The 27809-nt window shown below is 46.4% G+C and overlaps 2 protein-coding genes across 2 annotated transcripts; one reads left to right on the top strand and one right to left on the bottom strand.

The window, feature by feature from the left end:
- Positions 1 to 2600: 2600 nt before the first annotated feature.
- On the bottom strand, positions 2601 to 23143 carry LOC119457952 (ubiquitin thioesterase OTUB1). The gene is made up of 8 exons (XM_049670581.1): positions 22997 to 23143; positions 22531 to 22583; positions 19162 to 19260; positions 16713 to 16831; positions 13075 to 13159; positions 10809 to 10912; positions 6679 to 6773; positions 2601 to 4995 (listed from the first exon to the last, which is right to left on the bottom strand). Exons 1-8 carry the CDS (start codon positions 23073 to 23075, stop codon positions 4799 to 4801), a joined length of 831 nt encoding a protein of 276 aa, XP_049526538.1. The 5' UTR covers positions 23076 to 23143; the 3' UTR covers positions 2601 to 4798.
- Positions 23144 to 23750: 607 nt separating this feature from the next.
- On the top strand, positions 23751 to 27505 carry LOC119457951 (DNA polymerase subunit gamma-1-like). The gene is given in 3 exon segments (XM_037719734.2): positions 23751 to 24704; positions 24706 to 26094; positions 26096 to 27505. Coding segments are annotated over 3 exon segments (3519 nt in total). The 5' UTR covers positions 23751 to 23832; the 3' UTR covers positions 27354 to 27505.
- The last annotated feature ends 304 nt before the right edge of the window (positions 27506 to 27809 follow it).

Genomic DNA, 27809 nt, shown 5'->3' with positions numbered 1-27809 from the left:
CCGAATCCCCCCCCCCCCCCCCCGTCGGTGCGCCACTGTGTTATTTATAATATAATAGAGCGTTAAATTAAACTCTAGCACTAAAGACAGACGCAGCAAGTTGACCAGCAATGACGGACCAGCACAAAGCTGTAGATAGAGCTTGCACAGCAGAATCGTCTTCTGCATGAGCAGCGCACTTTGCTTCTGCGAGTGGTACCGGTCTTCTTCACTACATGTACTTCCCGTCCGGAAAAGAGCCATCGGGGCGACGTACGGGCAGAACACGACTGCAGAGTCATAGTAAGGCCGCTGAAGGATCAAGCGGCTCAAACGACGTAGTTCACGGGCGAAGTTTGCTTGAGCACACGGCACAGGCCTTGGTACTTCGAAAGAAGTTTCGTCGACTGACCGGGGCTAGCTGAAGGAATCAGCCACACAAGTCAGTCGGGAGTATACGACGTAGAAGGCTTTGAGACGTCTAGATGGTGTTTTTGGCGCTGCTGATGAGCAGTGGTGAGCGATCGTGCAATCCGGCGACACTCTTCAGCGCGTTCAGCACCTTCGGAAACTGTCGACTCACTTACATCAGGGTGGCAAGGAAGTATGGTGCCTATAGCGTGCAGGAGGGCTCGTGTCCATATAGCAGGAAGGAGGGAATCCCGTCGTGGTCTGCGTAGCAGTATTATGGGCGTACGTCCCAAAGGGTAGGACACGGTCCCAGTCTGAGTGATCGGAAGTAACGCACATTGCCAGCACATCGCTGAATGTTCAGTTAAATCGCTCTTCGATACCATACGATGGTACTCGGTCGCTAAGCGGCTCACGTGGTGCGCCGTGCCATAGAATGACGTGGTGAGAAATCAAAGAGGCAACGTCACTAGCCCATGCCGATGGCAATGGTAAAGTCTCTGCGTAGAGCGTGAGGTGATCGATGGCAACAATTACCCATCGGTTGTCAGCAGGATTGATGGGAAGGGGTCCATAAATATCAACGCCGACGTGATCGAGGGGGGGGGGGGGTCAGGACAAAGCAACGGTTTAAGTTGCGACAGAGTGGGGAAACGCCAAGGGAATTCTCGTGGTGCTCACAACCGACGCGGGAACGGACGTAGCGGATGATGAAGCGGTACATTCCGCCCCAATAATAACGGAGTCGGAGGTGGGTCTTCAACACTCCAGCATGCGCTCTGTGGGTCAGCGTGGAAGGCGGCGCATATGTGCGAGCGTAGAGTAATCCATCGCGAAGAATGAAATAGTGCGCTTGACGATGCATTTCTCGAGTGACGGCAGTCAACGTTGGTTCAGGCAAAAAGTCCATAAAGGAAGCAATCCAGGCGTCCTTCCGTTGCTTCAGGGGCATGTCGGTGACGGCGAGCGAGTACGCGTCGCAGAGCGACAAAGATGGGAACACAGCGCCAGTTGCGAGAGGCGAGCGGGACTGAGCGTCTGTATCAGAATGCTTGCGTCGAGCTGTAAATTACACTAATGTCGTACTTCTAAAGCCCAGCGAGCGAGCCAACCACATGCACCTTTCAAAGAGGGCAGCCAACATAACTCATGGTGGTCTGTAACCACGTCGAACGGGTCGCCGTAAAGGCAAGGGCGCAACTTCGCTATGGGCCACATGATGGGTAGGCACTCCTTTTCTGTAACGGAATAGTTGGCAATGGCCTTTCGTAGATGCACCGCTTACCAAAGCAAGAATATAGTCGTCAAATCCACGTTTACGCCATGCAAGCACAAAGACGAGGCCGACACGGCCAGCGTCCGCGTCAATTTCAAATGGGGCGAAGGGGTCGAAATGTCGCAGAATTGGAAGTGACCCAAGAAGGCGCTGGAGTTAGGTGAATGCATCGTCTCATGCTGGTGACCACGCTGAAAGGTCGCTGCTGCTGCTGCGAAGGCCACTCGAAGATGCTATAATCGAGGCGAAATTGAGGTTAATGTCGTTGGCAACGGCTCCACTCACCTGCCTCTAAAGCGCTAGTTTGGCACATACATCACAGCCACATGCTAATGCACGAGCTCTCGTCGATTAACGCCATTAATAAACGCATATGTAAAATTGGTTTGCGCTGAAAAAATGGTAAGCCTATATATAGCCCATTAAAATGTCGTTGCCGGTCCATGCACCTCTATTACTCACTGGTTTGGCACATACATCACTCCCCATGCTAATGCACGAGCTCTCGTCGATTAACAGCATTAATAAACGCATTCGTGAAAATTTGTTTTCGCTGAAAAAAAATGGTAAGGCTATAGCCCACGAAAATGTCGTCGCCAGTCGGCTCCACTCACCTGTCTGTAAAGCGCCGGTTTGGCACATACATCACATCCCCATGCTAATGCACAATTTCTCGTCGATTAATGGCATTAATAAATGCATTAGTGAAGACTGGTTCTCGCTGAAAAGATGGTAAGCCTATAGCCCAGGAAAATGTCGTCGCCAGCCCGGTCCATTCAACTCAAGAGCCTAGCCTTTTCTTTTTCAGCCCAAAAAATCCCAAGAAGGTTGTTAAGCTTTTTTTTTTTTTTTTTTGTCTTGAGTGATTTTGCAGCAGTGCAAGTTCAGCTTCATGATGCACCCTTGCAAGCACAATTCACCAATGAGCAATTCGTGCAAACAAACCCTCTCTTTATTGAAACGCAAGTCAACAAAAGCATTTCGTAAAGCACGAGAAGAAATCAGGAAAAATTAAATTACACAAAATAAAATGTCGTCCTCCTGCTTGCATGACCTGCAAAACATTTGTCAATCCCAAAAGAAAAAAAATACAAAAAAAAACTGCAATTTTCGTGTCTCACTGGAACATGTACGTTTTGTCATTTTTGTGGTGATGCAGCAGTCGCTGTGTACAGTGCAAGCCTTGATGCCAGTGTCGATAACATAAGTTGTTTAACCTGACATCACACAACAGAAGACGGATTGCAGGAAACATCCGCACAATCAATGAGAGTTTTGGAACACGGATTGTGCAACGAGAAAAGCAGAATTTACTAATGCACCAGCGGATTAATTCCCCAACACAACGGTATACTGCGTCATACCCACACAGGCTATCGCAAGAAGCCCAGATGAGAACGGCAACAGAGCACAGCTGCTCATGAACGGCAAGGTCCTGGTAGCGCACAACATTGTGACTTAATGGTTTCCAGTGATGTTAACCGGGCAGTTTTCAAACCTTGACATCAGAATTTGATGCCAATAATATTGTAACGGTTATTATTTAGAGAAAAATATTGCCTGCACACAGTGCTGCACCCCGACAGCTACGCAAGAAGTTCACACTCAACAGCTTACAAGTACAAACAAGCTACTCAGCTAACGACAGGGACTGCATATCCAAACTGCCAATGGTTCTGCATCTTGCAGTAACCTTTCCCAAACATTCAGTTACAATCGCAAAAACACACTAGCAGCATCTTTCACTGCATGCTGACACGAAACAAAACACCGCACTTAACTTCAATACGCAAGTGGCTAAAGAGAACAGCTCACATTGAATAATTAAAAAAAAAAAAAGCTGACAAAATTTTATTGTCAACTTGAGAGCAGAGAAAAATTTCAAAGTACATTTTTCTTAGAACAGAACTGAACAGGTTGCTGCTCACAGTTAAACAGGATTTTGTTAGTTTCTACACCGTTAATTCCAGCAAACTTGATGATGCATTGCTAAACCCGCAGCTGTCGATGGATTGCAACAACACTGAACCAACTAGGGAAGCAGTTCTTTCACGGTTACAACAATCCAACTTTATGAAACTTAGTTTGAATCTGATGACAGTGGAAAAAACCATAAACTGCTGCAATCCTTGTACATCACTGCAAGGACGATCCAACCACACCCAACCTTCGCAGCTTACTCTTAAACGAATTTGGTTTGCCAGAAATCATAGAGAAAGAAATATGAAAAGGTTTTTGTGTGGACTAATGGTTGTAAACATGCCTCGGAACTTGAATGAACACTCTCCAGAAGGCTGGCTCCAAGAACATGAGTCTTCAATTTTAGTCATTGGAAGCAGATATAGCTGGACAGTGACAGAATGCAATGTCGGTTACTTTAAACATCACGGTTAATTCGTATCTGCACGTGACACAACACCATCTGGCATCAAATGTTATAATCCAGACTTTCAGGAATTCAAATCAGTGCAATAAGAAGGCATAGCAAGACAGCTGTTACTCTCGTGTTTTTCCCAACGTCACGGAAGATTTCAAAATGCAACCATGTCAGGCGAACAGTCCCGAGATGGATCAGGCTGTTCTTCCACCCTCCCTCACTTTTTTCAGAGTTTGTCCGTTGTGCGAAAATGCCAGGGGTGAGAGCTTTGGGACAAATCAAATGCGAGCTCTGCTGTCAAGATAAAAAAATTTCGGCTTCCCTCTACTGATGCAAGCTACTTATTCACTGTTGTCGAAGCGAGAACATCCTGGCACGAGACACTTTCTCGGGGCAGCAGCAAACTCCAGCAGCGCTGTCGAGCCTCCCTGCAGGTTTCGCACTTTTGCTGGAAAGCAGGTCCCTCGGTGCCGCTCCTCTAGATGTCCGTTTTGACTTCAGCACAAACTCACAGGCAGGACAAAAAATAACAGAAAAAAAAAAACAATGTTGAACACAAGAAACTTTTTTTTTCTCTCTCCAAAATTTTGGAAATGCTTAAAGCTGTGGGTGAACGGAGCCCCGGTCACAGTCACACACACCTTTCCCCTCCCCGAGATTTTCCTTCTTCCCGAGGAAAACACGAAATGAAACAAACAAACAAAAATTTAGGATGAGGAACATCCCGGCACCCTGACAGTCATAACACGCAGCAGTCATGTGTGGTACAGAATGTCATAGTGTCCTGGCCTATACAGAAGGTGGATGCGGGGCTCACGGTCTTCGGGGAAGTCGTGGGTGTTGACCTTGCCGCCGATGCCGCGGTCCATGTATTGGATGCGCACGCCAACGCCCAGGTTGCGCGTCAGCGAGATGACGTGGATGTGGTCGCTCTCCTTGTACATGGGCTCCACTTCCTGCGGGGACAGCCGCGGTACACCTCAGCACTCGCAAGAATACCAAGCGCTTCTTGAATCACCTGCTCGACCTATACATAGTCTCGTAGATAGCAGTCAACACAATGGAGGCTACACAAGTAGCACATTCATAAAATCTTTCTAACTCGGCACCTTTGACAATGTGGTTGTGGATTTCTGCGCAATAACTACTAGGTACATATATATTAAAGCTTTTCACGTGTTTTCGCAGGCTCGTTTCAGGCTTGGAAAGAACTTGTATGTAGCATGTACAGTCAAACCTCATTATTATGTACCCGCTTAATGTGCGATTGCGGTTTAAACGTAGTTGCGAAGATTCGCCCAACCAAGCTGCCATTGAACACTATGTATCGCCTGACTGTTGAAGCCGTAGTCGCTCTATGCCCACCAAACGAAGGTCAATTCGCTCGCTGCTGCTGACGTGCCTCCTCACTCCGGCGTTTTGACAGAGTTTCTGCGGTTATCGAGTGAGATGTGTTCATGTTTACCTGTGCACACATTACAAAGTGCTTGTTAATTTAGTTAGTAAGCAGGGCCTTATGGACAAACTGGCTCGCGGCGTTATCGAGTTCGAAGATGCCGTCGTCGCAGCAAGGCCACCATGGCGACAAGTGAAGATCACCGATTTTTTTATGCCTACCCGCAAATAAAGCCTGTCTGAGTGTGTGTGTTTTTGAGAGCATCGTGACGTAGTTCTTTTCCGGCCGGTAAGTAGCCGGTAAACTGGCACTGGCGGTCAATTCATACATCATTTAGTGCGTACCTAAATGTCATTCCTGGCCGACTGTGTATTAATGAGGTTTGACTGCATTGAACAACAGAAAGCTGGACAGAGAATTTTTCAGGATGGTCTATAATGTTCTCACTGACACTTTTACTTTAAATATTATATTTCAGAAGTCGATTGATTAATAATACCTCATTATGTAATAGTGCGAAATGCAAAAAAAAATTGTCCGACTTGCTCCAAGTGACGGCAAACAATATAGCTTGGTTCAAGTCCAGTTACGTGGCACTTGCATAACTCTGTTCCCTGCACCGAATTACATTCCTCGGTCCCTTGGTAACCAATAAACCCTTTCCCTAATCCGCAAGTGCACTTCTCTGCCCTCCACATTTGCCAAACTAATTGCGGCACCAGTCATTGTTCTAATGAAGCAAGCTATGCCTTTACACAGTTAACAAAAAATCGCCACACTGCCATTACTCAGGCAGTAATGCCTCACAGGAAAGCTAGCTTTACAATCATCAAAAGGGGTCCTATTGGGTAGCTTGTCATTGAGCAGTTTGTCATCCAACTCAGCAGTGAACACAAAATGTTCATCCTGGATCATCAACATGCCATCTTGACAAGCAATTTTACAATGTCATCTGTGTGTTTAGGCCAATAAGTTTTTTGTTTTGTTTTTTAATGTCAAGGAATACAAGGAGACGGTTACTGTCTTCCCTTACAAGGACATGTTGCCTTCGGCATCTAACCATGGCATTTAAACGAATATGGGCTTTTTCATGTTCCCAACATAGTAGCCGGTAATAAGAACAAACATTATCGCTTCGAATTCGTCTTCCGAGTCGGACGAGGTTAGAAAATGTAATACAAGGCGTGTTGTTCTGAGCAAGAGGACCGTAATTTTTCCTGCAACGGGGTGACAAAAAACTTGCCTGCTTGCAGAACTCCTGGACAGTCCTCTGTCCATCAATGAAGCTGGCGAAGAATGATGCCTCCTTCTGCAGCTGGCCGGACGTCAGCAACCTGCATGCGCCCGACGGGCAACCATCACTAGCAAGTTGGTGCAGGCTACATACAAGACACTACGGGCTCCTTGTATGCAAAAGGATGACTGTTAGCAAGTAGGGACGTCGGGAGACATTTTAACTTGATACTCGTGTTGGTCTTTAAAGGCTGGGCGTGGCGTCAACAATATCACGATGCCATCCCACCAGAGCCAATTTTTCCTAACGTCGTGCACCAATACAGCCAGGTATGTTTGGCGAACCTCTGTGCCAAGTCAGCAGCCATGTCTGCCGTCTAACACTGCCACATTGACATTTTACACTCTGACGCTCTGTGCAACACAACACGCTGCCCCTCGGTCAAAGATTGCGTAACTACGCATCATCAAGCGCTAACAGCGGAGTGCGTTGATTACGGGAGGAAGGATGCTTTGGTACACTTTGCACTGTCGAACCACGAGTGCAATAAACTGTTTCGCACATGCAGTCGAGCGCTTTATTTGCATCCGGGATTCGTACTTTATAACAATCCATTTCTATCCTTTCTTTTTTTGCGTTCATCCCCATCAGAAGAAGCCGTGCCACTGTCATGGCCGAGATCAGCCACTCGCCGTAACAAGCAGTGAGAACAGAAGGCGAAATGGTTTGTTAGAAAATACATCCGCTCTGATGCTCTCAGCGATCGCTTAGCTTATCGGTGCTTCGTCAACGCGTCAGTGGAATGCTGCAAGCATCCAATTTCATGCAGTGGTTATCGTATGAACGGCAGCGTAAAGAAGTGATTTTTCGTTGTTCATTAGTGTCGGCTGGTGTAAAGTGTGAAATCAGAAGCTTGCAGCAATCCACCAGCACGCTCACAAAATATCTGATAAGACGAGTTGCACCACTAGGTCTGTGCACATTACAATCTCAAAGATGGGCTAGTGTTACCAGCTGCATCAAAGAAATAGGTAATCTGGCTAAACATGCGACAAAGAACCATCTTTTGCAGCCCTTCTTCGGTGGTGCACCATGAGCTTTTGCATCGGCTTTGGCTTGCCTAGTATTGACTCATTGAAACCCCCACCCCTGTCTTCACCAGGCAATGGCAGCCATGAATGCGGACAGCGGTTATAACAAAGTGCCTTCAGTTTCCCCGGCTAAAAGAAAGGTCCGCCTACTTTGCAACATGGACTATCTGTATGAACCCAAGCACCAATATCACCCAACTTTATTAAAATTATATGTGGCTCGCATCCCACGCCTTGTTACCACCAGAGGGGTGGGCTACCATGCAAGTCCCAATTTCCTCCCAAAATCCAACACGTAAGTTAAGCCCAAAAAGGCCCCTCAACCGGCCCCACAGCAATATTCGGTTATACAGTCGACTTCCGTTTATTCTACCCCGTCTGGACCAAAGAAATTGATCAAATTATCCAGCGGGTTGAATTAACCAACACACATGAAAAATTCCAAACACACCACTGATTCCATATGGCAGTGTTTTCCAAATTCTAACACAACCCCGAATCAAATGCTCATCCAAAGTAGACAAATAACGTAGAAATAACATTAAAGCTACTGAAAAAGTAGAAATCTGACGTGCAACGGATTTCTTAGCAAAAAAGAAGGGGCAAGGGTATATTACGAATTGCAAATTGGCAGCCGGCTTCCTTTAAGGTCCGCTTTGCCCCAATACACTAGTGTTATGTGATAAAGCATACAAACGCCACAAAGGCAGCTTTGGTTTCATATCCGGGCGAAAAAGACACACATTAGTATCGGGTAAATACCGTAAGCAAACCTTGTGGGTTAGCCTACCGCTTGAAAATCTTCCAAGGACCAGCCGAAAATTGGCATTTTCGACAAGTGATGACGTGCATTCAACGTAATTATTGCTCGTAAGCTCTGCCGAGACAGAGACTGCCACTAAAGGGGACACCATTGGGTCACCATAGTGGTCAGGCAGGCGCACATGAGCTGACTAGTCAAGTTAGAATTATCCGGCGAAGGGAAATTTTAGGATTGAAATAATGACAAGTTCGAGCCCATATAAATGCATGGGTACCGGCCAGGACCTTCGGCTGGGATCGAATAACCAAGAAAATCGAATTATCATATTTACTCTAATGTAACGCGACCTCGATTGTAACGTGAGGGTCAACTTTTCAGTCCGCGAGATAAAAAATCAAATAAAACTGCAAATGTAACGCGAGATAAAAGTACCTTTATTCAAGGAATCATTGTCCCTTCGAAAGGAGACGGAGCTTTCCCTGGGCGGTATTCTCGGGCGATCACTTCGGGAGATAGTTTCCCCCCTTTCGCAAAATTTCGCGAGACTCAGGACCGAAAGCCTCCCCGATAAGTGTTTCTGGCACTGTGCCAATCTCGTTATCAGTGCCAAGAGCGCTTTTGGCTGCATACTTCCGGGTGGTTGAGGTGCCAAAACAAGCCAAGTCTCACAAAAGCGAACTATTTCGTAAAGTGATCGCCCGAGAACCAAGTCATCCGTGCCTTCAAGCTCGTTTGAGATTAGGTATTTCATAAAAGACCACCCAACCATTTCATTCAGAGACAGTACCAGGCCACAACGAGGCCCCTCCGCCCAACCCCGCATTTATAAAGGGCCTACCATTGGTGCCACCATCCGAAAATCGGCGTCATTGACGTCGAGCTGCTGAGCTGCGGCTGAGTTTCCTAGCTCCTCAGCCATCAAAATTACTCGTCTCTCAAAGCTGCTGTTATATCGAATGCTCTGCTTTGCCTAAACGTTCTGAATGAACGTACTCGAAGCATGAAAGGACACAGGGTAATACAGCACCGTAACCGCACCACCAATCGGAAAATGGTGTCGATTCTAACCAAAAGGGAATTTTTTACTTCGGCTAAGTTGTCTATGGATTGAACAGAGACGTACAGGTACAGGTTGCCAACGTATGTTAAAAACCACGTAATTTACAATATATATTTTAATACAAAATTTTTGCCGTTATTCGAATGTAACGCAAAGGTTGAGTTAGGCAACGATAACAATGAAAAAAGCTTGCATTGCAATTGAGTGAGTACGGTAACCAGAGTCGAATTAACAGAAGTCTACTGTACACTGGAAGCTTAGGACGCCGCCCAGAAATCATTATTTCACAATAATTTTTTTCAATTTGGTTCATTACTAGAGGAGATAAGAGGAACTGACATGTCACATTGCCATGCTGCCGGAAGGTGAGCTTCCCTGCCAACACAGACGCTCTCCCATTGCCTCGACTGGTGTTCTCAAGCAACATTCCTTCCCCGATTTCTCTCGTACAGTAGCCAAGGGATTGTGGCCCTGTGTCCCGTGTCCGTCATAGCCGGCGTTGACATCGTAGCCAGCGTTGCCGTTCTAGCCAGCATTGGCGTCCCATGAGCGAGAGCGTCTCTATACAGCACTAAAGTTCTTCTGTCGCTCATACTTTGTCTTGCTTTCTTTAGAAAGCTTTTCCTCGGAATTTTGAGAATGACAGCCCACAAACCGTCATGAAATAAAACACTGACAGCGCATGCCTTTTATGTTAAATCTTCTCAGACTGAAATATGAAAAGTGCAACATAATAACAAATGATCGGCCCACGCAAGAGGCCGCGTTTACCAGAAAGCTTGTCTTAGTGCATAGCATTTGCCGCCAGCGTTTCCCGGTAAACATAAGCTGCAGTTGCCGGGAAGCACAGTTTCCGGGTAGCTGCATAGTGTTCTTTCAGTGGAGATTTTACACATTCTGCACTGAATCACTTTCAGAAGTCAAGTGCTATAATCAGCGACATCGTGGTCAGTGCTTTTAATGTAGAGGCATTTGTGCATGTGACCTTGACTCTGGTTGGTAGCGAGGGCTCACGGGATTCTGGTTTAAGTTTCTTGGTAGTGAGGCTCCCTTGATAGCAAGGGCCCCCCTCACAGGATTCTGGTTTAAATTTCAACTTCTTTCGTGCTGAGTAGCCATGTGATCATTTAAATTGCAATGATCATTGGTCTGTTTGCAATTCCCAAACCTGGTGGGGGGGGGGGGCCTTTAATGATTAGCCCACTTGTAGCACGCACGCACCTCATGTACACAACAATGTAGTCTGAGTAGCCCTGGTCGTTGAAGATCTTCAGCAAGTCATCCAAGGTGATGTTGTTCTCAATCCTCTTGAGGACATCCATAAACTGGAAACGTGGCAGAAAGAAAACAAGAACACCCCGTCAAAAGAATAATCTATGCCTTTTTTCATGCTACTCCTGAACTAGTTGTACTGGTGTAGCCTGTAGAAACTATACAGCTATATAAAGTGCTACGAAGTTATCAGTGGTTGTCCAGCCAGTCTGGGATTTGGAGCAACAATATTGTCTTTTTGTAACATTCGCAGTAGTAAAGTAGTAAGAATTGGTCATTTGGTACAGCTTGTTATTACTGCGCGACCAGTAAATGCTGCGGAACAGCAAAGGAAGACACAAGGCCAACAGTCAGCAGCGGCCGATAAAGTTTTCTCACCACGGGTGGCATACCACCCTACGGTATGTTGCAAACAGGCTATTATTTGGGCAGATTAAACTTTTGTAAACAATTACATAACCTTTTCATGGCTGCCAAGAACAAGACTATTCGGCCAGGCATGACACAAAAAATTACGACTGCGCTAGAAACATTTGTGCAGTCAGGCATAGCACAAGAGGTGGCAAGTATTTTATCTGCATTTGAAATTACAGATGCGTTTTGAGGTGCCTTACCGCAAAACACAAAATGTATCGTATTTAATAACAATGCTAGAAGCTATACGACAAGATACCAATGTATGTCTACGAACAGCGTCCGGGATCATTCATGAATCTGTGGGATCATTCCTGCTAATGCATCGGGTTGCTCTCCTTGAGGAACCCTCGTGACGTGGGTTCGATTCCAGCCAGCATCGCATAAATTTAAAGCATTTTTTTTCGTCATGGTAGAGCGGCACATTCCCGGTCCCGGTAGCACGTACCTAGTTACCCAAGTTGGCGGCTAATAAATTCATTGAAAAGCAGCACACACCTACAGGCACACAGTCAGTGACAAGTTGGCATCAAAGAGGTTCTTTGAAGACCAGCACAGACCGAGTGACACACGCCCGGTGCTGCCAAGCCGGGGCGTCAACTAGTTTATTCGAACAGGGGTGCCTACCCAGTCCTGCATCTACAGTGACCCATGTCAACACGTGAAAGAGGTTCGTTGAAGAGCTGCACGTACGTACACATTGCCACATGCTCAGTGACCCAAGTTGGTCTGAGGGTTCGTTTGGACTGTTACATCAATACAGCAGCCCGACGCGCTACCCATTCGACCACCCAGCGTTTTCCTGCCTAACTGATCCAGTGGGCCAGTTAGGCAGGAAAACGGTTAGACAAACATACATAGATGGATAGTTAGCCCCATGGAAAGTGCAAGTACCTTAAATTGAAACGCATTAAAAAGTGCTCGAAAAGAAAATTTAAGATAGCAGAGCCGTAGGAATGCTGCGACCGCTACGAAGGGACGGACTGATTCAGCATGACCATGGCTGCACCGAATCAGTGGTGCTATTTCGTGCGCATAAATTGTTACGAGTGTGTAACACAAATGTTTAAGCATCAGCTGTGGTGCGGGCTAGGCGTTATCGCTCCTGATCTCAAGCTCGCCAAATCACTTGGGGGTCTGAAAGTCCTGCTTTCTGTTCAGTACCTCAGTGTTGCGACGCGGTGACAAATGCCCGTGCCGTTGCCAACTCACGAAGGGAAAGGCAAGGCTTGACCGTCAGACAAGGCTTGACCGGAATCTGGCTGCCGCAATCCAAACCTTTACTCTTGTGCAATGCCATAGACACTGAGTTACCACGGCAGGCAAAAAATTTAGTTAGGAAGCCACTCCTGAATACGGCAAAACTTCCACGATATTCAGAGGGCAACACTACCTAGGAAACTGATCTTCGCATCGCTTGACTGAACTCTGCTCTTTCATTAGCGGAAGCGCATGCGGCATTCATGTGTGCTTCCACTGAAGAAAGCACTTTCTGGCGTGCTGCGAAGATCTCTGCTGCAGATGGCAACAGATGACACGCAACTGAGGAATGAACTAAGAAAAGCTAATGCTTTAAAGCTAAATCAAGTTCCTTAGGGTGCGCCCAAGGCATGGTACACGGGAGCTTTTGCATGCCGCCCCCGCCGGAATGCGGTTGCCGTAATCCAAACCTTTACTCTCGTGGTCGACAGTGGAATGCCATAGACACTGAGCTACCACGGCAGGCAAAAAATTTCGAGTTAGGAAGCCACCCCTGAATACTGGAAGACAACCGGAGCTTGCAGAACGAGTCACCACTCACCGTGTCATGGAAGTCCTCGATTGTGAATCGCTGGAAGCCAAGTGAGACGAGCACCTCTTTGCTGTTTTCGGCCAGCTGCTTGAACCTGCGTGATACAAGCATGGAAAGACATCAGATACCTGCAGCCAGGGACAGATGCAATTCCATCGCACACTTTGTGCACGGGAACGGGGTAAAAGCAAACGCCCCAACACCACACTGACCCTCCACCAGCCACGCACCGAGTACATCACTGTGAGGTCTACACCACAAGCTCTGTCTCAGTGCCCACAATCAACTGCTACATCCAACTCTGTCCCGGATGTTCAATGCCATGACATTCTCGACTTGTAATTTATTTTTTGATTAGGCAAAGGTCCAAGGCCGCACGAAGGGATACTCTATATACCTTATCTATAACCTAAATATGCAATTAAAATAGTGTAAAGCATAAGACCTCACCCTAAATAAATTATCATAGAACTGTGCAGGGATAATGTGATAATTCCATTCCAATTCTTTTCCTCGTCGCACTTTGTCAGTGGCCCTCATGTTATCACCAGGATTGTTCAATCATGAGCAGCAGTGGATGATTTATGTACAGTATAGAATGAAATATGAGGAATCGTTACATCATAACTCACATTTCTAGGAACAAGTTTTGGCTACAGTACCCAAGGAGGCAGATGCGTCATTATTAGGGGTGCACGAATACCGAATATTTCATTTCAAATTGAAAATCGAAATCTAAGATATAAAAAACCGAATCGAATTGACTGTCAGACAAGTTTTCACATAAAATGCTTACAAATTTTGGGCAAGAAAATACAGCGCTGTACATGCTCTGGAGTCTCCTAGCATTCCATAACAAGAATGCAGCAAGTTATCAGTAAAGTATCGGTAACATAAGTACATATATAAATCAAGATATACAGTACGCTTTATTCTCATAAAGAGGCCCCGAACCACTTTTTATAGAAGTGGAGAAATGCATTTGAAGTCAAAATAGGCTATTTCAAATGTACTTTGCTACAAAAAGTACTTCAATGCGTTCAACAGAAGTGGAGTTATTGGCAATGAAACACGACCTTTGCACTGCTTCCACTCCTCCTTCAATGATTTGCACTGCAAAGGCTAAAGCGGAGCAGGGCCTGCCCACAACGCTCCGCCTACTGAAGGTCACCGTGGCACGCAGTCCAAATTTTACTGCGGATGTGAACGTAGATGCCACTACTTCCGATTTTGGCGCCTACGACGGCCAAACGTAAGCCAAACACGGTTTTCCTCAGCGAGCCACAGCGGCCGCAGTTTCTACACTACGTAGCAGACCGCTGCTACATGTAACTGTAGTGCGTTTGCGCAGCGTTTGCTTTGAGCAGGACAGGGCTTAAGTGCGTGCTCACGCTCATATGCTGCAGTCTGACTGTGGTACGGACCAGCTTTGTCCTTGATGAACGGATAGTAGCCACTTCCAACTTGCGCATTTTGAAGCACTGCCAACAAGTCTGCCAAAGCGTCTAACCAGGACTGGCCAGGAGTCCAACGCTGGGAAGTGTGGATGTGGTTTGACCTTAAGTTTTGTGTGGTTCGAGGGTAGTTGAGCATTCAAAACTAGTCGAAATTAGTGAGACCTGATGGCTACGACACCGAAAAGCAGGGTGACCAATGTTTAATTCCTATGCTAACGGCCGCGGCCGAGCGTAAGCAGACAATAGTCGGCTTCTTCCGGAAGTACGCAATTATTACTGAAATTCGAAAGCAGATTTTCCCTTACTTCGGCCCGTTTAATAAACGTCGTCAATAAATATACGTAGTAACAGTAGGAAGACACGCACTAATCCAAACACCCCTCTTGATTGACGTCAGCTATTGGCCAATAGCAGCCACGTTTTCTGGACACTGTTACGAAATAAAGCGCCCAGAAAAAAGAGGAGCAGACTTCTGTTGAAAGGAGCATTTGAGAGAAAGGTGATTTCGCGCTCCATTTGCGAGCTCCATGCGCCGCACATGACTACAAAACTTGGCTGAGATGTTCACAGCAGCGTATGCGATTCGGGGGCCACATTTTTTCATGGAGGCCGAAGGGTGGTTTAGGGCCCTTTAAAGGGGACACCAAATTAGTATGCCAGCACTGATTACAACTCAGTTCTAGTATATGAAGGTCTGGAAAATATTTTTTTGTTTTTTATCGATATGACGTTCTGTTCAAGAAAATGAAGTGCTTTGTTTCCTCTGAAACTAATGTATTAGTGACGTGCAGCTCTACTGAATACCAATGAGGTTTTCAGATTATTAGTGGACCTGTGTTTTATGGCCATCATTTTATTTCTATGCAGAATAGGTCTCCCAACTTGACCACAGGCCGGTTATCGTAAGGCCAATTTGCGCAACGGAAGAATGGGCTGCGCATCACGTGACTCAATCACAGCTTCACGCATACAGTATTGCCTCCTTACAACAGACCTTGAAAGTGAAAAAGATTTTGGTCTTAAAAGAAGTATGTAAACACTGAATGGGTCTGTTATAACCGGGGTAAATTAAAAGTCACGAACATAGTTAAAGAATGAATTTATTTCTTTTTTGAGAAATAACAAACGTCACGTGTCACAAGACTGATTACTCTGCGATCACGTGTATCGTGTGAATCGAGCTTTATCAGCATCGTATAAGAAAGGGGGGGGTGGTTAGTCTGCATCCGTGAATGGAGACTGTTCTTGCTAAGATTTGAGCATTGTTGTATGCAGTTATTTCTGTGGATTATACGAGCAGAACTTTCTTTTCTGTATTTTTCTTTACATGTAGAAACATGCAGATTAATACGGCTGTCAGACGGTGCATTTTTGATCATGATCGAGCCCTAACGGAACCACATTTCTTGATTGTTATTGGCTCCTTTGCGCAAACTGCGGAAGGGAGCCAATCGCTCTCAAGGAAATTCTGATCCCGATCAGGCTCGTTGGCGATCGAACGTGCACATATGAACAGTTAGAGCACCAAGAACACCATCAAAGTGCGCGTGCAGGATGGGGCAGGCAGGAAACACTGCTGCATTGCGAGCCGAGTAGTTTGGCGCTTTGGCGCGCATTGTGTTCCCACACGTGGAAGCGTTCACTCACGTTGTGACAGCGAGTTGGTGGTCAAGTGAAATCTGTTACTGTTTGCCTGAGCGCGCATGACAACGATAAAACTTGGGCTTTCTGGTAAAACTGACTTTTTTTTCTAGCCCAGGACGAATATCCATATCTTTTTAGACTTTTGCTTTTAATATGTGGATGCACATGCTGCGGGCACTAAGCAGGGCCAGCCGTCGCCGCCACAAGCCACATCGATGTATTGCTCTCGGCGCGATTTGCACCGCAAGCGCTGGCGTTCATAGCTGCGCTATTATGACCTTCTTGCAATTTGTAAGTGCTTACCAACAAGATACTATCCACCAGGAATGCTCTGGGAATATCTGAAGCTGTTTTTACAGCTGAAGCCTTAAAACCTCGAATTTTGCTGCAAGTACAACTTCATTATATCGAGGTTTGACTATATTTCCATTATCACACTATTTGCGTATCTTCTGTGGTGTTGCCTGCTAAGTATGAAATATGAAATGGGGTTTGGTATCCTTGCACAGCCCGTTCCAAGACCAAAGCAAGGACATATTCATGTACCTTGTGTACTCCTGCTGGTCACTCAGCAGGCTTTCCAGGTAGGCGAAGCTGAAGGCGCGAAAGAAACAGTTGCCGTCTGGCCGTGTCTTGCGGATAGACTGGTACTTGCTGCGGAGGTCCTGCAAAGCCAATCAAGCGCCAGACATTTTAGAAGAGTAACAACACAAAACTCTCGTGTCGCACTTTCTTTTTCATTTTGCTTTTTTTTTCTCTTCGAGTCAACTCCGTTATTACAATACACAGCCTCAATTCCTACAGAGCGTCACAGATAATTGCCGCATTTTCACGAGACACGCTCAAAACATGCACTAAGTGCAGTGTAGCTATTCACGTCAACAAAAGCAGAGGTGGTGGTGGTCACGTAGTGTCACAAAGAGCGCACCGGTTAGCCCAAAGTGTGTGTGCTCGAAGGCAATATAATGACTATGTCACCAATAGCTGCCTAACTGGCTTTCCCAATTGTACGCTTCACTTGGAAATGCAAGAACCCCGCTCTCTCCATTTTGTCCCATCAAGTGCTGTATAGTCTCGGCAGCACTGTCAGTGTCAATGGGTAACAAGTGGCACGAAACCAGGAAAGGAACGCAGAGTAACAGGATAGAGCGCGAGGTCATAGAAGAATATCACATTAGGCAGAGGGAAAAGTGTGTGAGCATGCCTTCACTGTCATTTCTTGAGATGAAGTTGTTTGTTTTAGACGACTGTCCTTATTCATGTCTATCGCATCATTCATATTGCCATGTGGCAATTATCAGATGTGATTATTTTTTAATTGTTCTGCTTTGTGGTGCTTCTACCTTGTGGTATGATTGTTTTATTGTGGTTGGTAGGCTGCACTTAAAAGCGAATGACCTGTTACTGTGTTCCCATTCTCGTCAGTTTGCACTGTTTGTTCCCTTTTGATATGACTAACTCTAAATAAGATTCTGCTTGTCATTGTGCAAACGAGTGAACTCATCACGAAAAGTTATCAAAACTACAATAAAAAAGAAAGGTTCTTGAAACCAAAGTGGAAATTCCGCTACTGTCACTTGCCAGAATTGATGCAGAACATGAAACAAATACCGCTACAGTTCGTCGGCATTACGGCCAAAAATTTCACCCTTGGTGTACTTCTATCTTGGGTGGCCTAGGATTTGCATAAGGTCTGCTAGCCACTAGGTGCACATGTCTGCTTAGGTGCTCTTTGAAGGCTGTTAATAAACAAATTAGACAGTTACCAGCCCTGCAACTTCGCCAAGATTGCATACTGGTACTCATTTGCAACCCATTTAGCCAATGTGGAGCACAATACAGTCCTTCGAGTGAAAAAAAAAAAAGCTGTGCTTCAATAGCTATTCTTGGATTACTCCTACAATGAGGAGCAGTTTGAGAAATGCAACTTCAGTAAGGCGCGTTTGAGTAATTTTCATGAGCACCTGATCCTCAAAATTTCGTTCGAGAAATGTCTTGGAGTGTCATTTAAGTGCAGCGACTGCTTCAGTTGATAGATGGCACTGCCATGCACGTCATGTCACCGAGTCTAGGTGAAACGGCGAGTGCAGTCACATTTTAGAATACAGAGGTTATTGCGTAGGGGTGTGCAATATAACGAATTGAATAGTGTCCTATTCGATTTGGTCTTCGAATGAAATAGTCACTATTCGTAAATGCGAATATTATTCTAACACTTTTCAATTATTTCAAAACGCAAACTGCACCCAATGAAACAAAACTGGAGCAAAAGTACGGTAAGTTTTCACCCATGCAGGCATAGCATAGACATAAAACACGAGAACTTGCTTAGTGTTGCAGTCTACGTCACTTTACAAGCTTTACTTTAAAAGCCATATTTTATCGGCCATACAGCGATCATTTGCACTCTCTGAAGAGTCATATGCATGCGAAGAAACTACTTATTTGCTCCTAATGACTCCATTTATGCTAATAATTAACACTTTATAACGTGCGTACTATGTAATGACAGAAACTTGCCAATGTTTAGAACACTACGATGTGAACATAATTGTATATTAATTGCGTTAAGTGCTGTTCATTATCCAAAAACTATTCGATATTCAATTCGCTGCTGGCGCCATTCGATTTGTATTCGATTCGCCCTCAAAAATCACTATTCACTGTGAGGTCTGGACGTGAAGGCTAGGGACGTTAGCCGTAGCATCGCAACTCGAGGCGAAATAACTTCTTGAACAGAACACGTTTATTTCATCGCTCAACCAAAAATGTGACCGCCTGCGACGGCGGCGGAAACAAGAGAGAGAGAGAGAGAGCGTAAGAGCCCAGGCCTCACTTCGGCCTGGTGTCATGTAGGCGTAAAGGTGCCACAGGTGGCACTAGCGATCAGTTATGCTAATACGGGCACTCACACCGCACCCCCTTATTCGAGTGCTACTTTCGTAACCCCTGTTGCAACTCAGCTAAAGAAACCGGGCAAACAATGTCGCCTTACCTTGACTTTCTGTTGGTAGACCTCATCGTCCAGGGCGTACTCCTTCTCGAGGATGGACAAATCCTGCTTCGTGTCAACCAATGGTATGCGCTCGGCAATCTGCAGAGCGGGTCGATTGCCACAAACGTGCACGTGACCAAACATGAACTTGGTGGAGCACAGCGAGCCACGATCATTGCACACAGAGAATAGCAAATTGCAGCAACTCGGTACTGGTTCATGATTAGCGCTCAAACACTGCGGCAAAAAACTGGGACAGTGAGAGACACAGGGGCTGCCATTTCGAGAGAAAATAACTTGTGCCTCTCGCCAAAGAGCCTAGAAAAATGCACACACGTCTTGCACAAAAAGTTGCCAGGCCACTTAAGACAAGTGCGGGCAAGAACGTAGAAGAATGTGCAAGTGCCTCACCACTTGTACAGTTGTCCACACTTAAGTCTAGAGCACTGAATCGGCGCTTCTGCAATGCAAGAAAACCAATATCTGTACATTGCTGGCCCATTTGAGAGAATGTAAGCTGATAGGATGTGTGGGTAACATAGTATTCAGCCCAGTAGCTTGAACCTAGCAGCCGCTGTGTTAATGCTCTTTCTCTGCTATGAAGCGCAGTATTTGAGTGCTCTAGAGTATTGACTGAAGTGTGAACTTTTGTATGTACTTGTCAAAGGTGCCTCCCACAAGAACTCTCATTCTTGCTCTTGCGCGAGACCCTTGTGCATACTTTTGTGCTAGAGACACAAGAGCAACATAGTGGGTACATAAGTTATTGCCATTGTGGCGCGTTTTCTATTACTTTCTTCACGATCCTCTCCTTTGCATTCAGCAAGTAACATGCACTGTACCATACCAGCCAACCTGTGAACATTTAATTTCATAAAAATCATGCAGAAATGATATCCTGCCTAGGGGCAGGAGAGAGGGATAGCACGGATTTTGTTTTTCTTTTTTTTTTTTTTAAGTTTGCCCTCAGCTCAGCCCCCACATTTTGTTGCAGATGTACACACTTTAGACACAGCACATAAGCAGCAGAAAACTTGGAACTGCAGACACTAACACTGTTTTTAAATAACTGGCTTGTTCCAGCCCCATTGCTGCTGTACATTTTGCATGCTTCAGGAACTTATCTGAATCAAGTTGCTCGAAGCAAATACCTTTCCGGTATACGGCATTTGCAAGAGGGAGCACCACAGAGGGAGCTTTCGCAAACAAAACTTATTTTTCGTAAAACGACGTAATGTTAGCAAAATCGTAGAATGAGCCAGAATTCGTAAACATTACAAAACATTCGGGAGAGTTGGCAGGTATGCAGCAATAGCGTGATCAATACATTTAAATAGAGGCTGCTGCAACAATAAAGCGTCAGTTTAAAGTTGAAGCCTCGTTTTTGTTGTGTGTGTCTCTCACCGCCACCAGTTTTTCACGGCGTTGTTAATAATGAACCATTACACCAGAGTGACAGCACGAGTGGTGCTAGCTAACACTCCCAGTGCTAGATCTAGTACACACACACACAGATGACCAAGGAAGCGTACTGGAGAATGGCCGCTGTGACAGTTCAATACAGCATTGCATGCATAATGTGAAACGTGCAGGTTCGGCTTCTACCTGAAGCAAGTTATCTGTCAGTTATTTAGTTACGTAAGGTTTTACGGAACAAAAGCAGCTAAGGCTATGACGCACCAGTCACATTCATTTTCCTTTTTATTATTACCTTCACATTTAAACTAAAAAGAATGGCTTAATTTTCCACTATAAAGCTTTGACTTCATTGTCAGCTGGCATCATGTAGTTGAACCTAACAGAAAATTAAGCCCCTTGGTTTTCTGCATTATTCCTGCCCAGACGAATTCATACATGCCAATCTGTAACAAACTTTACGCAGCCACAGAGGAGGGAGGTGGGGATGGCCGGAATTTTTTTTTCAGAGCTTGACTGCCCCGAGCCCATGCCTTTTGTGGGATAAACATGCAATTTATTAATGATGATTTGCCTTTAGACACAGCCCACAAGCTGCCACAAACTTGCAACTGCCGAGAAGCAGCACATTGTTTTTAGATAAGAGTGACTTTTCAGCGACATTCCAGTAGCCAATTTGTATAAACAAGCTCAAAGCAAGTACCCGTTTTTTCCTTTCACCATCGGACAAGCTTCAACAGCAATCATTGATCGGAAATTGACGAACAAAACATTTTTGCGAATATAATTTATTTTTCGTACTACTAAATGCTCCATTCATAAAGTTGTAGAATGAGCACAAATTTGTACGTTTCAGAAAACATGGCAGAGTTGGCTGGTATGCATTTTTTTAGATTCAGGCAATTTGCCGCGAGGCATATGTAGTTAAGAATTAACAAAAGGGGCCTGCCCTGTGTAATACAGGTACTGCTGCGATGAGTTAGTGGATTCTGTTGTCCCTTATACAAAGGGTGTAGGCCCTGTGTAATGCAGGTAGTGCTGTGATGAGTTAGTCGATTCTGTTGTCCCTTAACCAAAGGGTGTAGTCCTCTGGAAGATTATGCTTTAGTTTGGCCTTTTAGAGCATCTTGTATCATTTTGAGCAAGTGCATTTCACGGCATCTTCATTGAAAATTATTGTATTTTTGAAAAACTTGTACCAAAGCTATGCACTTTCAGCCAACAGAGTTGAATGCACTTGCCAATGAGTGAATTCCACAAATGATGTCCTTAAACCTTTCCATAACGACCCGAACATTGAGGCACACACACTCAAAACTGCACTGTACTTGTCGGCATGACAAGGGTATTAGATACTATCAACAGTTGATTCCAATGACGGCTATACCATGTACGTGTGCTGATTACAAGCAGAAATGTTGCACCTTTTGTCTACGGCAAAAAATTATGTGTTTCGCTGTTTAATCCCAAAATAAGCACTGGGTAGTAACTGTCGGGGGTTGTATACGACACAAGATTCTCTCAACAATTTAGTTAGCAGCTTTGCTGAGAAAACCCCGTTCATTCTGGCACATCACTGATAACCTCGCGACCAGCGCACAATAAATAAGCAAACATCCAAGAGATACTGAATTGGTAGAGAGTTGCGGCTCCCGTGTATCGGATAGCAGATGTGCGCTGGTTCAAACGGCCTCGGCACCGGGTTACTTCAAACAGCATATTTACTTGCATCGACAGTGTTGCATTGTACCATCAAATTTACTCGGAAGAAAACATTTGAATGCGTTGGCAAATAGCAGCAATCGTTCCGTGAAATCAGCTGGCTTGCAAAAGACATCCAACGCGCGTGGACTCGGAAGCGGTTTGATGAAGCGCTGCGCGCCGACATGCAAACTACGCGGAAGTTTGAATGCCTTTCTGAAATACAAATGACACGGCGATAATACAACTCACCTCGCGCTCAATTTCTTTCTCCTGTGCGAGTATCGCTTCATCGTGATTGATGTCTGAAAATAAGAAGAAAGAGAAAGAAAAAACGCCAGCCGTCAATTTAAGTGCGCGCCTCGGACCGTTTTTAGAATGCTTCGCTTTTACGCAGCTTCGCGCACAAGAACGAAATCTTTCCCTTCATACAAATGGCTCGAGATTCAATCGTACAACAACACTCACTATAAGAATTAAGTAAAGATTCGCTAGCGCCAAAGGAGACGCGGAAATTATTGCCCGCTCTGCAGAGAAAAAGACAAATCGACCCCGCTATATCAAATAGAAGCACGGATTCAGGCTTAGGAAGCCGATACAATGGAGGGCGAATAACTCCGGGCAGCGTTTGGCGCTCATCTGTAAAGTAGGATTTCCAGCTACGAAATGCTACGTCCAGCGACAGTTCGAAAAACAACAACCGGTGTTCCCAACGTACCCGATATAACATTATTCGAGGGCGATTTCGGGGCGGCTTGCCGCACATCATCAGCCATGTTTACGTTTGAAGGATTCATTTTCGAGTGGCGACATCTGCGCTCTGGCTGCCTGCTGGTGTCTGACGTTTCATTTCGGTTTCCGCGCGAGCGACAACAAAGATGCGGCAAAATCGGTCACATTAAAATGCTTTTATAAACGCCTGTTTGTTCGAATGTGTGAGAGCTTCTTGAGATATTTTTTTTTCTTTTGACACTAATCTCGGTATGAATTTCTAACGGCGATTCAGTAGTTGTCGCCGTGTCTGTTTATAGGCGTACGTGCTCATTCGGAACGCGTGTGATAAATATGCCTCATTTTTACTGAATAAAAGAAATTTTCAAATGAAAACGGGAAGGCTCTTCTCGAATTACACTGTCAGTTTAACGCCTGCAAAAAAATGCAGCGTGCCAGTGGGTTCATACGTCAAACTGTTCGATAGAGGCTTTAGCTTCTGACTGGTCCGGGCAATTTACGCATTTTACATTTCCTGACTATTGCCGTATTCCAAAGTTCCAAAGCAAGGTATGTGTTGAGTTGAGGCTAGCCTTCAAGATTGGGAGATGCGTGGGCTTTCGTACCGCCAAATCTTGAAGGCTATAATTTCAAGGAATGTTCAGAAGCGGCGCTGCTAAACAGCATACTTCATGACAAATCTTCTAGTTTTATGCAGGGAGTCAGTGCTAGACAAATGAGCCGACAGAACCTGCTGTAAACAAAACACGCGTGGTCGGAGGAAAGCGCAACTTTGCGACTTTGGTGTGAGATGTGTGTGAACTTTCGTGGTGACAGCTCTCGATGCTGACGCAGGTGCGTGCCCGCCTTCCTCGTCTTCGTGAGAGATCCGTCGTTGTTACCCGACGCCAAAATGCGACATCGCTTTCGGAGACGGCGTTGCAGGACCGCAACAGCGGCGTTGGGGAAACTGATAATGCGCGCCGCTTCAACCCCATCGGAGTGCAAATGCTGTCGCCAGCGCTGCACAGGCAAGTTTTCGGCGGCGTCTGCGACAAGGTCGATCGCGAAGCTGTTGAGAGGAGCGTGCATCACTTGAAGGAGCAAAAACTGTGGGGCCATACAACGACCCCGCAGCCCGACGTCGACTTCAAGCTGCCGCCTTTGTTGGGTTCTGATCTCGAAGAGCACTTCTTGGAGCTCGGCCGCCGGTATTCGAAGGACTACAGGTTAGCTGCGGAAGCGCTGAGCGCGACGACCTTGCCCCGCCAGCCGCCGCGCTGGAAGTTCGCACCGGGATGGACCAAGTACCTCAACGACGGGAAAGACGCGATGGAAGTCGACTACCCCGATGAGACGTCGATCGTCTTTGACGTGGAGGTGTGCGTGAGAGAAGGGCACTTCCCGACGCTCGCAACGGCTGCTTCTGGCGACTGCTGGTACTCCTGGTGCAGTCCGCAGTTAGTCGGCGAGCGGTTCAGGTGGAAAGAGCGCATCAAGTTGAGCGACCTCATACCCCTGGAAAGGACCACTGGCCCACATGAGTCGCCAGCGAGGATAATCGTCGGCCACAACGTCGGCTTCGACAGGTCTTTCATCAGGGAGCAGTACATGATCGAAGGAAGTCGTCTAAGGTTTCTGGACACTTTGTCCCTTCACATGTGCGTGTCGGGCTTGACGAGCTTCCAGCGAGCTCTTTCTATGGCCAGCAAGTCAGGAGAAGTCGTCGGAAACGACAGCGGTGACGCGCGGTCCTCCGGTCGAATTGTGGCAGGACCTGAGCTCCCTCAACAATCTCGCCGCCGTTTACAAGCTCTACTCCGGAGGCCGCACACTCAAGAAAGAGTCCAGAGACACCTTCGTGAACGGCACCTTGCAGGACGTTGCTGGCGACTTCCAGGAGCTGATGACTTACTGCGCCAACGACGTGGTCGCCACCCACCTGGTACTCAGGAAGCTTCTCCCGCTGTACTTTGAGCGGTTCCCACACCCAGTGTCATTTGCGGGCATGCTGGAGATGTCGACGGCATATCTTCCAGTGAATCAGAATTGGGAGCGTTACCTCAAGGAGGCGGACTCGATCTATGAGGACTACCAACAGGAGCTGAAGCAGATGCTGACAAGTATTGCCAATGGTGCTTGCCGTCTGCTGCATGGTGAAGCATACAAGAAGGACCCGTGGCTCTGGGACCTTGACTGGACAGTTCAGAGCATCAGGATCAAAAAGGCACCTACCACTTCCAAGACCTCTTCGAAGCGCACAAAGGAGTCCAAGTCATCCTCAAAGGAGCCAGTGGCTCATGTGGGTGAGACAGAAGCAGGCTCTGGAACGAGTTGCGAGACAACTGTTCCAGCAAATTCAGTTAGTTTCCAAAAGCCGTTGGAAAATTACTCAGAGCCTTCCTCAAGGACAGCACCAGTTTCAGAGTCAGACCATAACAGCAGCCCAGTTCCTACTGAGAAAGAATTGCTTATGCAAGTCCAGCACATCTTTGATACTTCAAAGCTGTTGTATAAAGTGCAGCCATTCATGCCTGGCTATCCCGCCTGGTACCGTGACTTCTGCACGAAGCCTCCCTCAAACCCCGATGACAACCCAGACTGGGCTCCTGGGCCCTACCTAATCAGCACTCAAATGCGTTCAGTGCCAAAGCTGCTTAGGCTAAAGTGGGATGGTTATCCTGTTCACTATGATGAGAAGCATGGCTGGGGCTACTTGGTCCCAAAGGCTGGAAGCGACAGGTCCATAATTGTTTCTACAGCTGTCAAGGAAGAAACAGGCACAGATGAAAAGAAGCCAAAGTTTCCTCTTGCAGAATTTCTGAAGGTTTGTGGCTACCAGAGGTGCTCTGCAGGGAGTAGTGACACCGATTCAATGTGGCAAAAACTAGAGAGGATTCCAGAAGAAGGGTCAAAAGAACTCTGGCGGAAAGTTCTGGGAGAAAAAATCGATACTCCACGACTGGAGGAAAATGTCGACACAGACATTGGCATTGAAGGGTGCAGCTTCTTTAGGCTCCCACACAAGGATGGCCCTCACAAGAGAGTTGGAAACCCACTTGCCAAAGACTTTCTGCCCAAGGTTTCTGACGGAATCCTACAGTCTAAGCGACAACCCCGAAGCTAATCAGGTGTTGTCGCTGAGCAAGATGATTTCGTATTGGAAGAACGCTCGCGACCGCATCATGGGACAGATGGTGGTGTGGTTTGACAGGGAGGAACTGCCGAAAACGATCGAAGCTGACGAGCGTGCCGACTACGGCGTCATTCTGCCACGGATCATTCCGGCCGGCACAGTAACACGACGGGGTGTCGAGACGACATGGCTGACAGCCAGTAACGCTTACAAAGACCGTGTGGGTAGTGAGCTCAAGTGCATGATTCAGGCTCCCAAGGGTTACCACGTTGTAGGTGCTGACGTAGACTCCCAGGAACTCTGGATTGCTTCCATTTTCGCAGATGCTCACTTTGCAGGCATGCATGGCTGCACGGCCTTTGGGTGGATGACCCTCCAGGGTAACAAGGCAGCTGGTACCGACATGCACAGCCGCATTGCTCATTCCGTCGGCATCAGTCGGGACCAAGCCAAAGTTATCAATTATGCCCGCATCTATGGTGCAGGGCTGCCATTTGCGCAGCGCCTCTTCATGCAGTTCAATCACAGACTGACCTTGCAGGATGCTGCCTCCAAAGCAAAGATGATGTATGCCCAGACGAAAGGTGTAAGGGTGCACGCCAGCGAAAATGTCGGTGGCCAGGATGTCTACATTCAAGGTAACCGTAAGGTCTGGTCCGGAGGAAGTGAGTCCCACATGTTCAACAAACTCGAAGCGATTGCCAACTCAAAAGTTCCAAGGACTCCAGTTCTGGGTTGCTGCATCAGCCGTGCCTTGGAGCCTGCTGCCGTGAACACAAATTTCTTCAACAGCCGCATAAACTGGGTTGTGCAGAGCTCGGCGGTAGACTACCTTCACCTCATGCTGGTCACCATGAGGTGGCTCATGGAGGACTTTGCGATTCGTGGCCGCTTTGCCGTCAGTATCCACGACGAGGTGCGCTTCTTAGTCGCATCTGAGGACAGGTACAGGGCTGCCTTGGCACTGCAGGTGACTAATCTGCTCACACGCTCCTTTTTTGCTTGGAGACTGGGAATGCGGGATCTTCCGCAGAGTGTGGCTTTCTTCAGCAGCGTTGAAGTTGACACTGTGCTTAGGAAGGAGGTGGACATGGATTGCGTGACGCCGTCGAATCCTCAGGGATTGAAAGAGGGCTATGGCATTCCTCCTGGTGAAGCACTAGATATTTACGCCGTCCTTGAAAAGACAAAAGGGGGCTTGCTGTCACGTGAGGCTGAGTCAGCCTGATCATCTGTAATGTGTAATTAGCTCTCCTCCAAATTTTTTGGATTTCCTTTCATAAGTCCTAGTCCATTTCACATGAGTAAGGCAACTGTTCCTGTGTTCATAATAGACTAACATCATTCTTCTCGATGATTAAATGATGACTTTTGTAGCTTGACTATTTGTTGTGGTTCTGATTTGTCTACATTATGGTCAGGCAAGGCCAACACTGATTAATGTGATGAAGCAGTGTCCGAGTTCTTAGTTAAATGAACAGCTTCCATAAATATTTTTTGCGTTATTCACCTTGCATTCTCAGTGCCTTTCATATTATTACACGCGTAGCAATATCATTCAGACTTGTGAAACTGCAAGGCTTTGACTACATTCCACAAGAATATGTGTGTATTTTTGCATCTTTGTATTGATCTGTTTATCTCCAGACTGCATTAAATGGTACAGTCAAACCCAGATATATGG

The sequence above is a fragment of the Dermacentor silvarum genome, chromosome 7, assembly GCF_013339745.2.
Source record: "Dermacentor silvarum isolate Dsil-2018 chromosome 7, BIME_Dsil_1.4, whole genome shotgun sequence".
In the NCBI taxonomy this organism is placed as follows: domain Eukaryota; kingdom Metazoa; phylum Arthropoda; class Arachnida; order Ixodida; family Ixodidae; genus Dermacentor; species Dermacentor silvarum.
Note: the sequence above shows the minus strand (reverse complement) of the source record. Positions and strands in the feature narration are given on the sequence as shown.